This window comes from Protobothrops mucrosquamatus, unplaced genomic scaffold, assembly GCF_001527695.2.
Source record: "Protobothrops mucrosquamatus isolate PMUCROS unplaced genomic scaffold, P.Mucros_1.0 scaffold622, whole genome shotgun sequence".
NCBI classification, from domain to species: Eukaryota; Metazoa; Chordata; class Lepidosauria; order Squamata; family Viperidae; genus Protobothrops; species Protobothrops mucrosquamatus.
In genome coordinates, this window is record NW_015386918.1 from 432,786 (window position 1) to 451,018 (window position 18,233).

At 34.0% G+C, this 18,233-nt stretch overlaps 1 protein-coding gene across 1 annotated transcript in view; it reads right to left on the reverse strand.

The window, feature by feature from the left end:
- Positions 1-3,689, reverse strand: part of LOC107289006 (ephrin-A5-like) — a 44,159-nt gene extending 40,470 nt beyond the window's left edge. Inside the window, exons 1-2 of the mRNA XM_015817687.1 lie at positions 3,538-3,689; positions 2,681-2,973 (exon numbers count right to left, since the gene is read on the reverse strand). Of these exons, the coding sequence (XP_015673173.1) occupies positions 2,681-2,973; positions 3,538-3,689 (445 nt within the window). The remainder of the gene's footprint in view (positions 1-2,680; positions 2,974-3,537) is intronic.
- Between the last annotated feature and the right edge of the window lie 14,544 nt (positions 3,690-18,233).

Sequence of the window (18,233 nt, forward strand, 5' to 3'; positions counted from 1 at the left end):
CTAGGGAGGATTTTATTTAGGGTGATTTTAAAAATAATTTTAAATAGAGACACAGCTTCTAATATTCGGTTTTTTAATCTGGTTTTACAGGGGTTTGTATTTTTTATGCTTTGTATTTGTACTGTTTTTAATACGCTGTGCACCGCCCTGAGTCCTGCGGGAGAAGGGCGGTATATAAATTAAATTAATAAATAATAAAATAATAAAATAATAATAAATAATAAAATAAAATAAAACACATGTACTCAATCCTAGAAAAAGCCAGTAGCTCAGGGCTTAATATTTTCTATTGTTGGTTCTGGAAGGACACTGTACTGTGCCACTTAGCACTGGTGTGCAATTTGGGGGCCCTTTTGGAGCCTTTGCTCAATGAACGGTGACAACTGTAGCCCTGGAAGGCTTTTGTATAATTCCCTCTTGTGTGCCAACAATGTCTATTCCTGGATCGAAAGGCCTTGCCTTAATAATTTTCTGGTTGGACTACTGCAGACTTTTAACATCATATGGAAGTGTATTTGATACAAAATGCAGTGGTGCAAATATTTGTGGCTTTACCACAATGTCTCACATAACTATTTTATGAATGAGGCAATTCAAGGTATTGCTTGTCATCTACAAGACCTACATGGCACAAAACTTATTTTACTTAATATGTCTGGGTGACATATAATACAGCAACAATTTCACAATCAAAACCACAACACCCAAAATTAAAACAATACTGCCCACTTATTAAAAAAAACCCTTTAACAGAGCACACCTAACTTTTGACCCAATGCCTTGGGAAAAAAAAACAACAGGTTCCTGTCCACATGCCCTCATAAGATAGGCATGATCCAGGTCATTTCTTTGAGAACACCTTTTTTGTTGTAACATCTGCTCTTAGACTAATCCCACTCCCTCATATTGCATGGCCCAACTGAATTAGCCTTCAAAAAAGTTTTACAAACTGGGCTTTTCCTGCAGGTACTAGATCAGGATGATAGGTGAGCCTGTTTTCTGAGAAGGAGTATAAAACTGGTGAGCTATATGATTTTTGATGGGATGGCTGATTAACTTCTTTTTTACTAACATTGTACGGCTTTAATTTGCAATGTTGTTTTTGCATGTTTTATACAATACCTGAAATCACAACGGCATAATCTGGGCAAATGTATAAATATTCTACAGATTTAAATACAAACCACTCTACTATTTGTTTCAACAAAGGTCATCCACAAGTGCAATCAATTGTCTCCATATTATATTCCACCCCAAAACCTGACTCAAATGAGTTTAGATAATTTGTTTCTTCCAGAGCTCTCTGGAATTGTAGTCCTTGTCAACAACCGCATCCCAAAAGAGAAGACTGCAGACTTGATGAAAATTTTCCAAAATCACTGGACATCCTCTTTTAAGGATGATTTTACCACTACATGGCTCCAACTACACATCAACTTCTACACATCTTAATTAATGGATTTAATTAAACAAGTGGCCTGACTCACAGTCAGGAGAATCCTGTCTGCTTCCTCAAAAGTCACAAGATCATCCACCTTCTAGGAAATAGAAATTTTGCCAGACAAAATTTAACTTAGAGTGGATCCAAACACCTATATGTGCCAGATACCTAGCATATTCCTCAAATAGACCTGTAATATTTTTGTGACTAATCAGCAGGGAATGGAGCATTTTGAATGATGATGCAGTAGGACAAAAAAATAACATTATTTTCTAGCATGCATTATTTATTTTTTATTTCATTTTTAAAATTTATTAGCCGCCTATTTTACCACATGGTGATTTACTAATGCATGTGTATGGATTCTTTCTTGGCAATTTACTTGGAAATTTGCTCCAATTGTATTTTGTATCTCCTTTAAGCTCAAGAATAGCTCAAAGCTCAATGAGTCTTAAGAGGACTGCTATTGTATTCAATACTGCAGGCTTGCAGCATTGGTGCAAATAAGATAACATTTTTTCACTGATATTATTTAGTGGCACAAAGGGTATTTCAGCATAAAATCTGAAAAACAAAAGAATCTTATAAATCTGAAATTATTCTTTCATTGTTTTTAGCCAGTGTGGTTTCTGTCATCTTAAATGAGTTATGAGGTATTTCCATACTGTCTATTTCTATACCATTTGTCTGTGTCCATAGTGTATGTCCATACTGTCACAATATTTCCATACTAAGAACTAATTTAAATGAAAATGAATTTAATAACTATTAAATTAAACAATAATGATATTGCTCAAATACATTTTTGTTTAAGTAATGGACTGTACTGTTTTATCCAGCTTTGTTCTGAAAGTACACAATAGAACAAAAAAACTTTGAAAAGTTCTTGTCTTGTGGGTTTTGTGTATTTTCAGGTCATTTTTTCTGTTTTCACAGTGTTTAAGTATCTATTTTTACTAAAACAAAAAAAGTCCACTGCATGTGATTCCCACATATGAAAAACAATGCTATAATAATTCTGTTCTAGCAGCATGGGGACAGAGTGGGGAGGAAAACCCTTGTTAATAACTCAAGTGCCCATTTATTTCCTATGGATACAACTAGATAGTACATTCCCCAAACCCATGATTTACAGAATCTAATTAGGCACCTCTTTGGAACATAAAAATGTATCCACTGCAAAGGGGCAAAATCACCCCAGCCTCCTGATTTATAAGTGATAAATCTCCGTATACTCACAGATGTAGAAATATTCCCGTCCTGGCCTGAATTCAAATCCTAATGAGAAGGGAGTGAAGAGTTGGAATTTTTCTGAGAACTTCAATGGTCCATTGGGAGAATGAGGCCGGTTGCACTCCCATCTCTTGAATCCTTTGGAGGTATGATCACAGGAGCTGTAGCCATCAAAGTTCACCATGTAAAGTATATACCGTTCAGTCTTATCTTCTGGCACCGAATCCTCATAATGAGGACAGAATACATCCAAATAGTCATTGATGCAGACATCAATATGATAATCTCCTCGCTGGAATCTAAAAATAAAATCAAGACAAAACCAACTCAGATAATTTTTCTAAAATATATATTACACCTTAACCATATTAAACTTTTTTTCCCTGCAGAGACAACTTAAGTTATAATTTGATCAGTTGTTTTAAATTAACTGTCCTTTAAAAAAAGGGCTTTATCCAATCAGATCCTTCACCCTTATACAGTTGCTTCTAAATCCGTACAATAGTTTATTTCCCCAATCTGTTTACTTCAGAAGTTAATCTTTGGTTCTATAAGGTTTTGTTTTAATTACATGGATTAGGGTTGGAATATATGTAAAGTATATTTCGAGTAAAGTATATGCCTACAAATGGGGATGTATTTTTTTGTATCACAACCAAAGCTAATTGCAAGAAGATGCATTTGCTACAACACTCACTCATCTTGACTTTTTCCTTACAGCTGGCAAGAGTTAAGATCCAAGAAAACTCTAGTATGCCTTTGAAATATTTTTGAAAAAGCAATATAATTTCATTGCCAAGTACAGAGGAGAGATACTGCTGTTCAGATAAAAGAGTTCCAGGCTATGAATTATCAGCACTCACCTGACAGTTTGGAATGAGAGCCAGATGAGAAAGGTAGTACAAGGCACTTTTACCAGCGCACTTTTGTTATCAGCAGCAATATTAGTTGCAACAATTGTAAGGCTGGTTTTACTGTCATTATAACTGTGCTGGGTAAAGCTAAAACAATTCATTTCAAACTCTTAGTGGTATGGTATACTGCAGGTTGAATTTGTAAATGGATCAAGAAATTCTTTTAACATACAAATGGCACTTGAATCTAACTTGGTAATATGGTAATTACTTGCATATAAACATGGGGAGTCATTCAAAATTAAGGTGACATATTCTTGGAATATTTATCAAATTTATCAAACACATCTAAAAACTAGACTAGACGCACTGGAATGCACTAATCAAATGTAAACACAATTAGCCAAGAGATTATGATTGTGCCACAGAGTCCATATTTTACCTAGAATACAGAAACTATTTTGTTTTCTATAATAATGAGTATATAAGAGGCATACTATGGTATTCTATTTTTCTGAAAGGCAGATTATTTGAAAGTCATATATTGCACATACCATGGACGGCATATAAATAGAGAAAATATAGATATAATTTATTTATTTTTTGCAGACACAATCCTTCTCACTCTCTATATACTGGTCACCACTGCCATATCATTATCTGTGGCTTCTATTCCTTGACAGCAGGCTATCTGTCAAGTGCACAGAGAGTAATAAAGACAATGTGACATATTTAACTATAATGATCCTTGTCACCTGAGGCACATATTTTAAGTACCTAATGGATCTGAAATCTGCCAACTGGATCCTTCTATTTAATTTGAGAAGAAAAGCAATAATAATAATACAGCCTTCTCCAAGGATATATTCAGAGAAACCTATTCAACCTTTATCATTATTTTGCGTTTGAAAAAACAGGTTTTTAACAAAAATTGCTTGAGGTACAGAAAAAAAGTCGAGATAAACTCTAATTCTGTCGAGGTACACTAATATATGGATTTATTTTGTCTTAAATATTAATGCAAATTAGACATAAGAGTTTTTCATCACTGTAACTCCCAGTATCACTTCTCTCTCTCTCTTTCAAAAAAAAAAAAAGTAGCTGAGATAATCTTTCTGCCCTACTTTATGGTTGTGTATAAACTAAACTAAACTATTTGGAAAAGATTTTTCTAAAAGATTGTGTTTAAGCAAAAAGGGAAGGTTTAACCATTTTTTATTAATTCCCTTTCTTTAATATTGCCATTTGTTTTTGTGAGTCCTCAATCTACGACCACAATTGGGATGACAGCTTTCATTGCTAAGTGATGCAGTAGTTAATGAGCCATCATGTGACTGCATCTAATTTTAGAAAACTTTTTGCCATGGGCATTACGTGAATCCAGCTTCCTGCATTGACTTTGCTTGTTGGAAGCCAGCTGAGAAGATCACAAATTGCAATTACACAACTCCAGGGCATGGCAACCATCATAAGTACACACTAGTTGGTAAGCAACCAAATTGCAGGAGATGTTCCAACAGTTGTATGTGCGAAGACCAGTTGTAAGTCACTTTTTACAGGTCTGTTGCAACTCTGAATGGTCACTAAATGAATGGTTGTCAATAAATGAATGGTTGTAAGTTAAGAACTATGGGCAATTCTGTACTTACAACCATTCATTTAATGGCACTGAAAAAAGTGACTTATGACTATTTTTCACACTTACAACCGTAGCAGCATCCCCATGGTCACGTGATCAAAATTTGCATGCTTGGCAGCCAGTTCATATTTATGATGGTTGCAGTGTCCAGAGTCATGTGATCACCTTTTGCAACCTTCTGACAAGCAAAGGCAATGGGGAAGCCAGATTCACTTAACAACCATGTTACTAACTGCAGTGATTCACTTAACAACTGTAGCAAGGAAGGTCATAAAATGGAGCAAAACCCACTTAACAACTGTTATGCTTAACAGCAGAAATTTTGGGCTCAATTGTGGTCATAGGTACCTGTATGCTGTTCTGTTCCCAGTGGTTCTATTTTACAAATTAGACAAAATAGCCTCTCTTTTTTTTTAAGGATATAGTAAATGCTTAACTCTTGTTCTTTGCCCTCATCTCATCTGGGGACACTCACACAAAGACAGGCAGGTGCTCTTTTATAAAATTCCCATCTCTCATACCATAACCTGTTTTGATCTTTAAGCAATAGGCCTCAACACAGCTCTCCAATAACTCTATAAAAGTGTTACATGAAATAAATTGCTTTGATGAACATTCTATTATTCTCAACTTCATACAGCAAAGCATCTCAGACTACTTTACAATAAAAACAGCTAAAAATATAACACCATAATAAATAATAGTCAACAAAAAATAAACCATATTCATTAAAAAGTAATGGTTGAAAAATATTTAACATTCGTATTAGGGATGCCTGGATAAAAAAGTATATTTTCAGTGAGCTTCTTAAAGCTATTATAGCAGGTCCTCCTGCATTTATGAGCACAAGCACCACCATGTCACAAGCATCTGCCAGATGGAAGAAGGCAACTCTTGGCACATGTGGTAGTATCTCTCCCTCATTCCCCTTCCACTTTTACCACAGACTTATCTCTGTCACTGACCACATTTATAACAGTTCTTCTGATTTCCCACTTGCTTAGCATCTTGTACATCATAACCAAACACCAGAACCTTGCTTGGTAACTAAATGGAAGCCAACATAGTTCAGCAATCCAGCTGCTGCATTCTGCACCAGCTGAACTTGGACTGCTAATGTGGTCCTACACAGAATGTATTAGTAGCTAGGTTGTCCCTTTATTCCAAGGATATAACTGGAATACAAAGTGAAGGTTGATGCTCCTAGGTATGAAAGTCATGGTGTAGTGACAGTGATGACATTATTCCACCTCCTCCAAATTAGGTATCTGTTATTTCTTAGAGCAACATCTTGTAAAAATCTCAATGACTGAATGCATGAACTCTCACCTCCACTACTCCAGATTACCCTATCAGGATTCAGTATCACTTTATTAATTCTCAAAACTCCATCGCTGCATCCAGATACTGGTTCAGGATACTCACACGCTAGTGACACCAATTTTTAAACTGTAACACTGGGTACAAGAGTACTGTATGGCAGGCATAGGTTTATACCATAAAAATGTGAACTGCTATATAGACATGTGTATACTAAATTACTAATATATTTGAAAACATTACTAAAGAACTGTGCAAGTAAATTAAAAATAAAACAATCTGCATTACCTCTTCCAAACTAGTATGTATGCAAAATCAGTATTATGTGCCTTTTTCATGACTGTATAGTACTTCTGATGTAAAGGCAAATCAGGACTTGACTCTAATTATATTGGCTGTATATCGAAGAGGGGATTTATTTAACTATTCAGAACGTTGTAACATTTTGTGTGTATTAATCCCTTTCATATTATTTTCTTTAAAAAAAGAAATGCCACGAAATTGTGGCATTCAAAAAAGTGTAACAAGACAGTAAGTATCCATTATCACATAGCTGGGGGGAAATTACTATAGCTACTGCTTCGAGCTTTTCCATACAAATAAAATATATCTGAATCATATTTTGCATTTTAAAATTCAACGCTTAGAATTTCTAATTGATCGGAGCATCACCCTATTTTCCGCTTTCATAGCAGATTTTCTCCTTCTGCAGATAATCTGCATTATAGACAAGAACCTAATTTAACTCATTGGTACATATTCAAACCACCGCAATGAGCTCATGTTCACTATCTGTAAGAACAAAATAGGGGGAAAATAACAGTCAAAGATAGATTTGAAAGTTCCCTAGATATATAACAAACAGTGTTTTAGTCCCACATAGAACAACTTATTTAGGATGACAGAAGATTTAATAACTAAAATGCTACACTGCAGATGCAAAACAACTGTATTTTTATTTATTAGACATTTACACACAGGTCTGTGCATTGGATAAAATTGTAAAATTACAAGATGATGAAAAACAGTGGTGTCCAGAGTATGGAAGAAGTTAATTGCAATAGCAGCTTTGCATGATATCCTGGTATCATTTCTAATGTGACCAAATTGTTAAAAAAGTGAAATATTATTATTCCTAAATTATAATTTTCTTAGAACCACTAGTACTGTGATGCAAAAACCTGGATGATCACTAGAGAGCAGAAAAGATTCATTACTATATATTTTGTTGCCCTCTAGTGGTTGTCTGTATTTTTTCCAGCCTACAACTAAATAGCCCCTACTTTAATGTATAAATTAACATTTAACCACTTACTATACTTCTCATAAATAATTTCTAGTGATATGGTATAGTAGCTGCAGAGTTCAGGAATTCATATTATCCAAACTGAACTCTGGACTTAAATTCATCATTCTTCTGAATCATTAATTACTTTGCATTAATTAGATTTTTCCCGCTCAATATTCTTTCTTATGTAATTACCAGATACTATTGAAATATAAAATTATTTACAGTCATTGCAAAAATAGTGCTTGGTTCCATCTTCAAAAGTTAAATTATGCTAAATCATTATTCAGAAATAGCTATTAATTGTTTTATGCTTTTTCAAATTTGTATGCTCCTTTCCTCAGATTTATGTTTGAAAAGTGTAATTGTTCAGATTTATAGAACACTATAATACATAACTAGGCAAACTATTAACTTCAACTTTTCACAACCACACACTTCTAGGTGAACCTATTCATATAGAAGAGGGATGTCAAACTGTCGGCCTGCAGGCCGGTTTCATCATACTGAAGCCGCGCCCACCCCATTGCTGGCAATGCAAAAAGAGTCACAATACGTCGCGACACGTCACGCGACATGGCGAGTTTGACACCCATGATATAGAAGAAGAAAAATGTATTGTACAAGAGCTTAGCTTTACTTTAAGGATCTTGGAAATCAAGCAGGCTAAAGCAATTAATTTAAGATAGAAAGAGCCTGGATCTTTAGGTTTTCTTGTTTAAGTTTAACACTATGCAGAAAAGTACTTCTGCAAGTAAAGTAAAATGGCACATTGTGAAAATAATAATGATATAACAATCATGCTCAAACCTGGAAGGGAAAACATCTTCCTTTTGTCATTAAACCCTTGGTATTCAATTACTATTTATCTGGGTAATTAAACTTAGGGAAAGAATGTCAGGCTAATTGCCAGATTATGATAATTACCTGTCTCTGTTATGCTGTAGTTGATCAAAATAAAATACAGTCCAGGCATAGAGATGTACCTGCTCTGTAATCGTTAGCCTTCTATAAGAAGCCAAGATATATTTTTGTTGATCATTACAAATCAGGCAATGAAACTTATTATTGTAACTTCTCTGACTTTTTTTCTGTCACTCACTCTGTTGGAACAAAACTCCCAAAGGTTATTCCTAATCTGTTGCTCTGATTGGCCAACTGCCATCACTATTATACAGCTGAGTAGAATCAGGTCCCTGCAAGAGTTGATAGAACTTGGCATTGCTGTCTCTTAATAGACTAAAATAAGTGGATTACGCTTGCATAGAATCTTCCTTCTTATTTTTCATTTATACCAAAACGCGATGGATTTAACATTAAGCTCTTCTACAGAATGCTTCATAGATCTGAATGGACAAGCCACAGCTATGGAAGAAAAATGTAGCAATAACTTATTTCACAAATCTTCATCTTTAGATACACTTGAAACAAAGATATATTTTTATATCACTAAAACTTTAAAATAAAGAAAAAAAATCAAACACACAAAACAAACAGACACATTAAAACATATGGCATAGTTTAGCTTAATCTTTCCCAAATTTGACATCCTATAGATAGATTAGCAGTGTGATTGGATATTATAGTGTTTTAAGATAACTACTAACAGGCTGATATGAGAATATGCTGCCTGAGCAATGGCTCTGTCCTTTCGAGACCAGTGAGATAATGAAAGCATTTTGGAGTTCTTGGTGATCTCTGAGCTTGTTTGTTTGGTTTCATTACTTTAATAAAAATTTGTTTCATAAAGGTTATTTGTGGGACATCTAGTATACAGTTTTTAAAAAGTTCACCAAGCAGGTAATATGAATTCGACCTCCGATTAAACCATGTGTTAACAAAATGTGCTACTTCCTGCCTCACATATGGTCCTGCTGGTTGACACCATTCATCACACCCTACTTTGACAAAACCTTTCAGCTATTTAAGCAATTGGTTGGAAGAAAAAAAAGCTAAGAAATATTTTAAAAAATGTAGATCTATTTCTCAAATTATAAAGGCTGTGACTTTTATACAGCGGTCTCTTGCATTATAGCTTACACACACAAAAAAAGAAGAAAACGTACAAAGATAGAACAGTCATAAAACTTCTTAACATTTTCATAAAATACACAAACATCAACATCATTTGCCATTTATAAATCCAGCCTTTTTAGTGTCACTTAATTTAATATTGCAACTTCTTTATTCTTTTAATGTTTCCTCTTGTTACTTTATTTTCCTTTTGATAAAACTAAACTTTGTAATAGAATGCATATGCTAGACAACTATCCTTTAGAGGAAGTATACATAAATTTCTTCCTGTGGAAATTCTTGCTCCAATGTTAAGAATAGCTCCAATGTTAAGTCTAGGATGTGGAATTTCAAGAGTCTTCAAGATAATATAGAAAAAGGGCAACATTCATGCTGTGCAACATGTCACAGCACCAAATCCAGAGATGAGACTCTTATCCTCAAATTCTCAAAATGACTCCAGTTTTAATCCCTGAAGTAGGATCTTCCATCAGGCAGTATTGATTTTCCATTGCTGTAGGCATTTAACTTTGCAAGTAGTATGGAAAGAAAAGGTGTGGGCAATTGTACAAGAAAAGTTCTTACTCTGTCAAAGGCATCGATTAAACTTATCAACTGAACTTTATCCTGAGTCTCATAAACTGCAGGGTATCTCTTCCCAGCAGCTATTAAAGTCAGCCAGGGATCTTTAGTCTGTCACCAGTTGATATAAAAGTAACAGTCCAAATTGTACCAGCTTCTTTGACCACGTAATTTACAGATATTGAAATACTTCCTTAATCACTAGCCTTAATTGTTACATTTGGTGTCCAATTCACAAAATGACTCAATTTGAAGGTCAATGGCAATATTAATCTGTTTCATGGTGATGTCACTGTTTCCTGTTCTTTTTTCTGACCACTTTCTTCCAGTTTAGGCCATAAAGAAAATATTACACAGATTTAATCTGCCTCTTCTCTAATTTACTGTACATTTTTCTAAATTTTTAAAGCCAGAGATTCCCAAATTAGTAACACATTCTAGAACATGCAGTTTTAAGGTACAATAAATGTATAAATTAATGCATCAGCTTTGAAAAGATTGATTTTCAGATTTGCAAAGCTGATATTCTAGCAAGGAACTAAAGGCAGAAGAGGCTATTTGATTTGGTAAGGTTCTGAGAAATAGTATTTAAAGCATTATACTAAAGTATTATATCTTTTAAGTACATGGAACTTCTATACATGACTAACATTTCCAAAAGTTAATAAAATATATCTACTATGATAAAAAAAAATGCTTATGTAATTTTTTTAGGTTTGCTATTTATAGCCTAGACTAGAAAACTTAACTTGTCACTAATTATTTCTAACAGACTTAAAATGTATTCATTACATATTTTTAGTAAAAGAAAAAATGATTTTAAAAGGCATTTATGTATATATTGTTAAATAAAGCAGATCTGAATCATGTAAGATGTGTTAACCATGTTATCTGACTCAAAAACTACAGATCAGCAGGTTTGATGGAATGCAGATAGGACTGATATTTGCTAACCATGACCTGAGGCATCCATTAATAGATATGGTGAACAAGGGCACATCTGAAGAAAGGTCTTACTTTTCATTCTCAGAAAACTGATATTCACAGTGATTGATAGAGACAGACTGAAAATCACTTTGTTTTTCTGAAAGCAGCTTCTATCAATACAAATGCTATCATCCTTTTGTAATTTTTATTTTTATTTTCTTTTAAACATTATTGATGAATAACAATCAGTTGAATTTAATGGGAAATGTTTTATGAACATTTCTATGACCTTACATTTAGTTTTTCACTGCCTTATTCTTGCCGTGTAATGCAACAATAGCAAGTGTGCTGCTGCAACCTGCTCAACCTTTCTGCTTGTAGAAAACTAAAGAACATTATTTGTTAGTTGTATGTGGTAACCAGCAATTCTGGTTTCTTCCTTGCTCAGACCAGAACTATGTTCTATTCTTTATTTATATGTTTTTCAAACAATCAAGCTCATAATTTTGCTCGACTGCACATGCTAAATATTGCACATAATTGCACATGCTAAACACAAATCAACTAAAGGAAATGAGAGGACAATCCTGTTGTATGTGTACTTCTCACCAATAAAAGGAGATTAGGCAAAATCCCAATACAATAGTTCTCAAATACATATTTGGAGAAAAATCATTTTAAGAATGCCAAAGGAAAATAAAGCTTTGAAAGAGAGAATAAAAGGTTTACCTACATGGGGTCAGCAAACGAGGGGGGCAAAGCATTAGGGTTATGATGAAATTTGCATTGGAGACATGATGACGAAAGCCCCACCCCTTTTGTACTTTGGATTCCACAGATGTTTCTTATTGCCAATAAACCCTTCTGAAACTCTTTTCTTTAAAGCATTATACTGAAGTATTATATCTTTTAATTACATGGAACTTCTGTATATGACTAGCATTTCCAAAAGTTAATAAAATATATCTACTGTGATAAAAAAAACAATTTAATTAGATCGTATAATGCTTATGTAATTTTTTTAGGTTTACTATTTAGAGCCTAGACTAGAAAATTTAACTTGTCATCAATTATTTCTAACAGACTTAAAATACAATGAAAGCAATTTTAGTATTAAAACCACATATTCTAATAACAGTCTCAAATTGTCAGCCTTTTTATGTGATGAATAAATCCAGTTTGAACAGTTTTTTGGGAGAAGGAGGGAGTTCAATGTTTACAACAAAAGTCCCCCCCCCAATTATTTCCAAAGTATATACAGTACAATAGCCATTATATTTCTTTTTTAAAGTTATGGCAACAACCATATAACATGAAGATGATGGGACATAGATTCGCCCTGGAAATATTGCCGTCTTCTAATTTCTAAGTAGTTCGCAATAAAAGGTAAAAATATACTTCAATTTGTTGGTTAAGAACCATTGAACAGTGTAACATGATTTAAGGTTCAGAAGATTGCTATATGTAAGAAATATGTAGCATATTTCTGAATAAAAAATGGAGTGGACTTTTATCCACCTAATCTTTTTTGCTCTTAAGAATGATTCTAAATGCTTAATTTTGCAAAATGCCAAGCTGCTGAGAAGTTGGGTTTTTGTTGCCTAACATAAGCTGGGAGAATTATCCTGCATGAAAAGAAAATCTGTTTATACTTCTTTAATTCAGCTAGAACCAACCAACTAAAGAAAAAAAAAAGCAAAGTGTTATTGAAAGTTAAATCTCCTTTAATTTGAAATTTATATGGAAATAGTGTTTTTTCTCAAAAAAAAAACCAACCCTAAGTGTTTTCTTCTTAAACAAACTTGGAGGTTGGAAGGAAGGACATAAAGGCAATTTTTATTTTGCAAACTGTTTTTGTTATTTTTGTATGTAGAAAAGGAAAAGCCAGATTTACTTTCCTTGTTCAGCTATGCTTACTTATCCAGTACATTTCCTACACAGATATTAGTCCAATCAAACTGTGAAGGAGTACAGATCTTTGCTCAAACATTTGTATACACAATTTTACTGTTAGATGGATAAGAAGGTATTAGTAATCTGATTATCAAATTCTACCAACATGTATGGGAGCCCATACTTTAACACAAATAGGAGGCACAAGCTGGAGAGGAACAGATACAAAAGTCCCTGATATGTATATGAATATGCATGCAATTTATCCACTACCTCAGGACCAATTAACTTCACATGTTGAACCTATATCATTTGGTCTCACCCAGAGTCAGGATTCCTATGTACCATGTACCCTCACAAATGAAAGCTGTTGAAATAGTCATGCATCCAAAAACATGTTCATTCTTGACATCAACTAAACAGCACAACATAGTGCAAAATGACACAACTGACATATAACAGAATGTGAAATTGACTATTCGATATCCAGCCACATATTCAATTTCAAGGCATTTCAAGAAGGATTTGAAGTTAGATTACTTTGGAACAATGAAAGTAAAAAAATAATAATTGGAAGTCAAAATATTTTCAGATTAAACTGCCAAAATATGATATTATCTGTACATATTCCTTCTATTTGGCATTAAGGGAAAAAAAGGCATTATATCATAAACAGCCTGTGAGAAGATGTTAGTGCTGAAGAGCTTGACTAGAAGGCTAGTGCTGAATAGTAGGAGTGAAATATAGATATTCTTATTTGTGGGTTTTGGCAACATTCTGAAGAGGACCCAATGTGAGGGGCAACTGGATAAAATAATGCAGCACTACAGCTTGATTTATCATTGCCATGTTGCTATTTGATAACAGAAAATGAAAAAAAAAGTTTCAGTAAATAGGAAGGAGCAAAAATGTTTTATCTCTCAGACATATCCATACATTTCTTTTGATTTCAATAAGCTCAGATGATCCCATGCACCCACCTCTATAACTCCATGATTGCAACTACTATGTAGAATAATATCTCTCTTGTCCAAAGTGATAGTATGTGTAGGACCTCACAGGAGTACATCTTTTATCTCTGTAAATCTCTTGGGCTGCAACTGTTAATCCCTGTTTTCTACAGTATATTTTAAACTATATACACTAAGTACATGCTATTTATATCATTAAAAAAAAGAAAAAAGAAAAAGACAGCTCAGATATATATCACACATTTCAGATTATGAAATGTACAGCACTAGTCAGATGCTTAAACTAATCTGTTACTGTCAAGTCTAGAATACTCTTTCTACTGAAGTTGGCAAATTCTTGTAAGCTGAATTTTATATAAATAAGAATACACAAAATCAACCCCCTTATGGATAAAAAGAATATTAATGACAGCAGGTGGAGCTGAATGCAGACTACAGGGACACTTGTTGGCATGATTCAAGAGTGCTCAAGGCCATCTGATGCTAAGGGCCATATGAGAAATCAGCAGAGACCTAACCTAGCTAATTGTCTCCCCTGATTGTAGCGGCTCTGATTAGAAGAATAATCAGCTCTCAGCAGCCTGTAGGCAAAAATAGCATCCAAGGGTTTCCCCTCCCTTTATGAGGATACAGAACAGAATGAATTCCAGATCTCATCATTATAGTTCTTCTTTCAAATTTTAAAGGAATTTCTATATGAACAAAGCCAGTAATTATTTTGTAATTAACCAAAGCATTTCTTCTTTTTTCTTTACTTATTTTTAAAGAAATGGTGAGGGTATACTGTGTCACAATTGCTGTTCATAAAATGTGTTTACAGGAGCAGGTAGTTTATTTGGAAACCTTAACCACAAGAGGTACAATATTTTGGTATTATATTTGGGATTTTGAGAATAGTTGCCACGGGAATAAAAGCAGTTACAAAGCATTTATCAGAATGCCATTTCCCTCCCCATAAGTTCTACCTACCATCCCTGTGTCCTTTTCCTGGCAAATAGACATACTTCCAAACAAAGCACTGGAATGCTGTCATTCAATCATTAATTTTTTTTAAAGAAAGTTTATTGTGCCAGTTTTCAATCTAGATGTTTTTAGGAAATAAAGATGGCAATTCTAAGCTATTGCTTGCCCCAGCAATGTATCAGCTTTGTGTGTTTTTAAAATAAGTTTTAATTATGGGAAAAAGTCAGATAGAACAGGAAATAAGAAGAATATTAATGAATAAATTGTCACTGTTGGACAGTTCGTCTTGCTTTTTAAACAATGATTTCGTAAGCTTTTTTAAAATAAAAGCTGCAGATGAGAATTAAATCTTTGCAAAAAAATTTAAGTACAACTCAAATAAAAGTATTAATCTAAATAAAATCAACAAACATAAAAAGTAAAGAAAATGGTTCGTTTTTTACCATGCAGATATAAAAAAATATTGTAGCTCAATTTTTAAACCCAAATTGAGCCTTGACTATAAGAAATCATTTTGTTGTGGACACAACATTATATTGACAAAAGTATATTTCTACAAGTAAAGTTATGCATTCCTTATCTAAACTTCTGACAATTCAACAGTGAGTCAAGCTTCTTTTAGTTACAACAGAGGTCCCCAACCTTTCGGGCACTAGGGAGTGGTTCCGTGGAGAGAGGTTTTTCCACGGACCAGAGAGTGCGTGGTTTTGTGTGTGCTGCCTGCAGCCCACAGATGGGGCGTTGCTTGTTTGTGCAGACTGGTTGTTGGCATACCGCGGCCCAGTACCGGTCCACAGACTGGGGGGTTGGGGACCCCTGAATTAAAAGATAACCAAGAATACAAATTCTAAAAATAATTAAAGAAACAGAGGAAATAGCCTTCTATCAAGGTCACATCAATATGGTGTTTTAGATTTTCTGTATTGGCTGTACTAGTGAATATGATGCAATGATATTCCTGTGCTAATATTAACAGTCATTCTCTATATCAAAGCCACGGTTAGAAACTGATTGAAGTTTGAAAACTCTAACTCACACCTAATCAGCTCTGAAAATGAAGGGTAAGAAAATTCACAGGATAAAAGAGAACAAAGTACATGACCATCTGTAGAATATTCCTAAACTCCAAAGAATATATGCACCTTTTGTAATATATCAATTTGCATAATAAACATAACCAAATAGAGTTATGATTCATATAATCAGCAGAATAAAAATTAATAAAACTTTTAATAAAAATTTCCCACATAGTTGTTATTTAATGCTATTTCATTCCTCGTAGCCAATTTCAGCTGCTCCTTGCAAGAAAAACTTCAAACAGAGGAAACCTATTTTGAGTCTTGCCTCCTTGTTATTTTTCTATTATACTTTACTCTTTCTACTTTCTGGCTATACTGTAATGACTTCATCTTTCTATTAAAGCTTTTTTCTCCTACAGAAGAAAAGTGCATGTATTCTTTTGAATGCAAAATAATATTCAACAAAAATTATGGTGTCAATTTCATAAAAACACATCTTGTCGCTTTATCCTTCAATATGAGAAACTTCATTATCATTTACATATTATTCAAAAATATGGATCTCATCAGGCAGCAACATAAATAACTGACATCTTTGTACTGAGAATGCTGTTTACAGTACATGCATCTTGGGGTGCTAAATAATTTTGTATACTTTGCAGAGAAGCAGTGTATACATTCTATTAATAAAAAAACAAATAACATTTAATGTAACTTAGTGGCATGTTGTCCACACTGATGATCATGAATTGGAGGGTTTTAAACCCTGATCTAGCATTACAAGTGATCTTGTATTCAAATAAACACAGTTGACATTTGTTTTGTAATCTATGATAAGGACAGCAGTAGATTATAGAAAGCAGAAATCACTCAAGGACCAATTTTAAGCTTATCCTATGCAGACTTCTCATGGGACAAGCAAGTTTGTATGCTGCATGCTTGTGGTAGCAGCAGTGTATGTATTAAGTGCATCTATATTTATTGGCTTATCCCAGTGGTGGGATTCAAATATGTGAACAACCGGTTCTCTGTATGGATGCCACTTCCGGAAGTCCACTCTGGGCCTGGGCAACAAAAAATTAACTACTGGTTCTGCCGAAGTGTTGTGAACTGCTGAATCCCACCACTGACTTATCCTATACACTGTATACTACATATGATCATTCCAATTTAATGATGGTTTAAGCTAGATTATCTGTAGACTAAAAAAATTGTAAGTACATCCATGACTGTTAGATGAAGCCTTAATAAAAGTGTTACTTCCGGAGATAGCCTGATTTCCCCATAGAAAACATGACATAGTTATATTTGCATATTTGTTAGCATAAGAGTTTAGGTTAGGCGTCTGTCATTCAGCCTGTTTGCTAGAAGGCCCCACATTGAATCAAATGTTTATTGATTTAGAATTGCAAAATAAATATTGGGTATTTTATTATTACTGTATGGTTAACTGGGACAGCTGCAGGGCATCAAACAATTGGAAATTATTATTTCCATGACATCATGAACATTAAATTGTACATATGTTCATTCCCAACTAAACTTCTGAACTGAATTTGCTCCTGAGAAATGAGTACAGGACTGCAGCCTTAATAAGACACTTTTAAAAATTATAGGGGGGGGGGAGGCAAAATGGTTTTCTAGCTATTTGGTGGGATACAAACAAACAGCTTTATCCTGACATGCTCTATGCTAATTTATTGTCAGAAATCAAATTAAATTGAGGAGATAAGACAATGAGAAATTATCCTGACACTTTTACATAGAATGTTAGAAGCCCTGATTATTTTAAAGAGAAATCCTTTAAAATAACACTCTCTGCCCTAGCTCATAGATGGCATGCAGGCAAAGGCCTCTCTTCCTCCCTCCCTCACCAAACCCTTCACAAAGACAGAGAGATTTAAGAAAATCAGTAGTGTCTCCTTGCAGTTAGAGCTCAGAGCAATTTGGTAATGGAAATTTTCTTCACTTCTTTCAGGGGCAAATTGCTTTCTTTCTTTTTTCTTTTTTTCCCCCCACGTGATCCCCAATGAACTCTAAAAGCCATCACTTTGGTCCAGTTAGCATTTGCATCCATTCAGCACCATCAT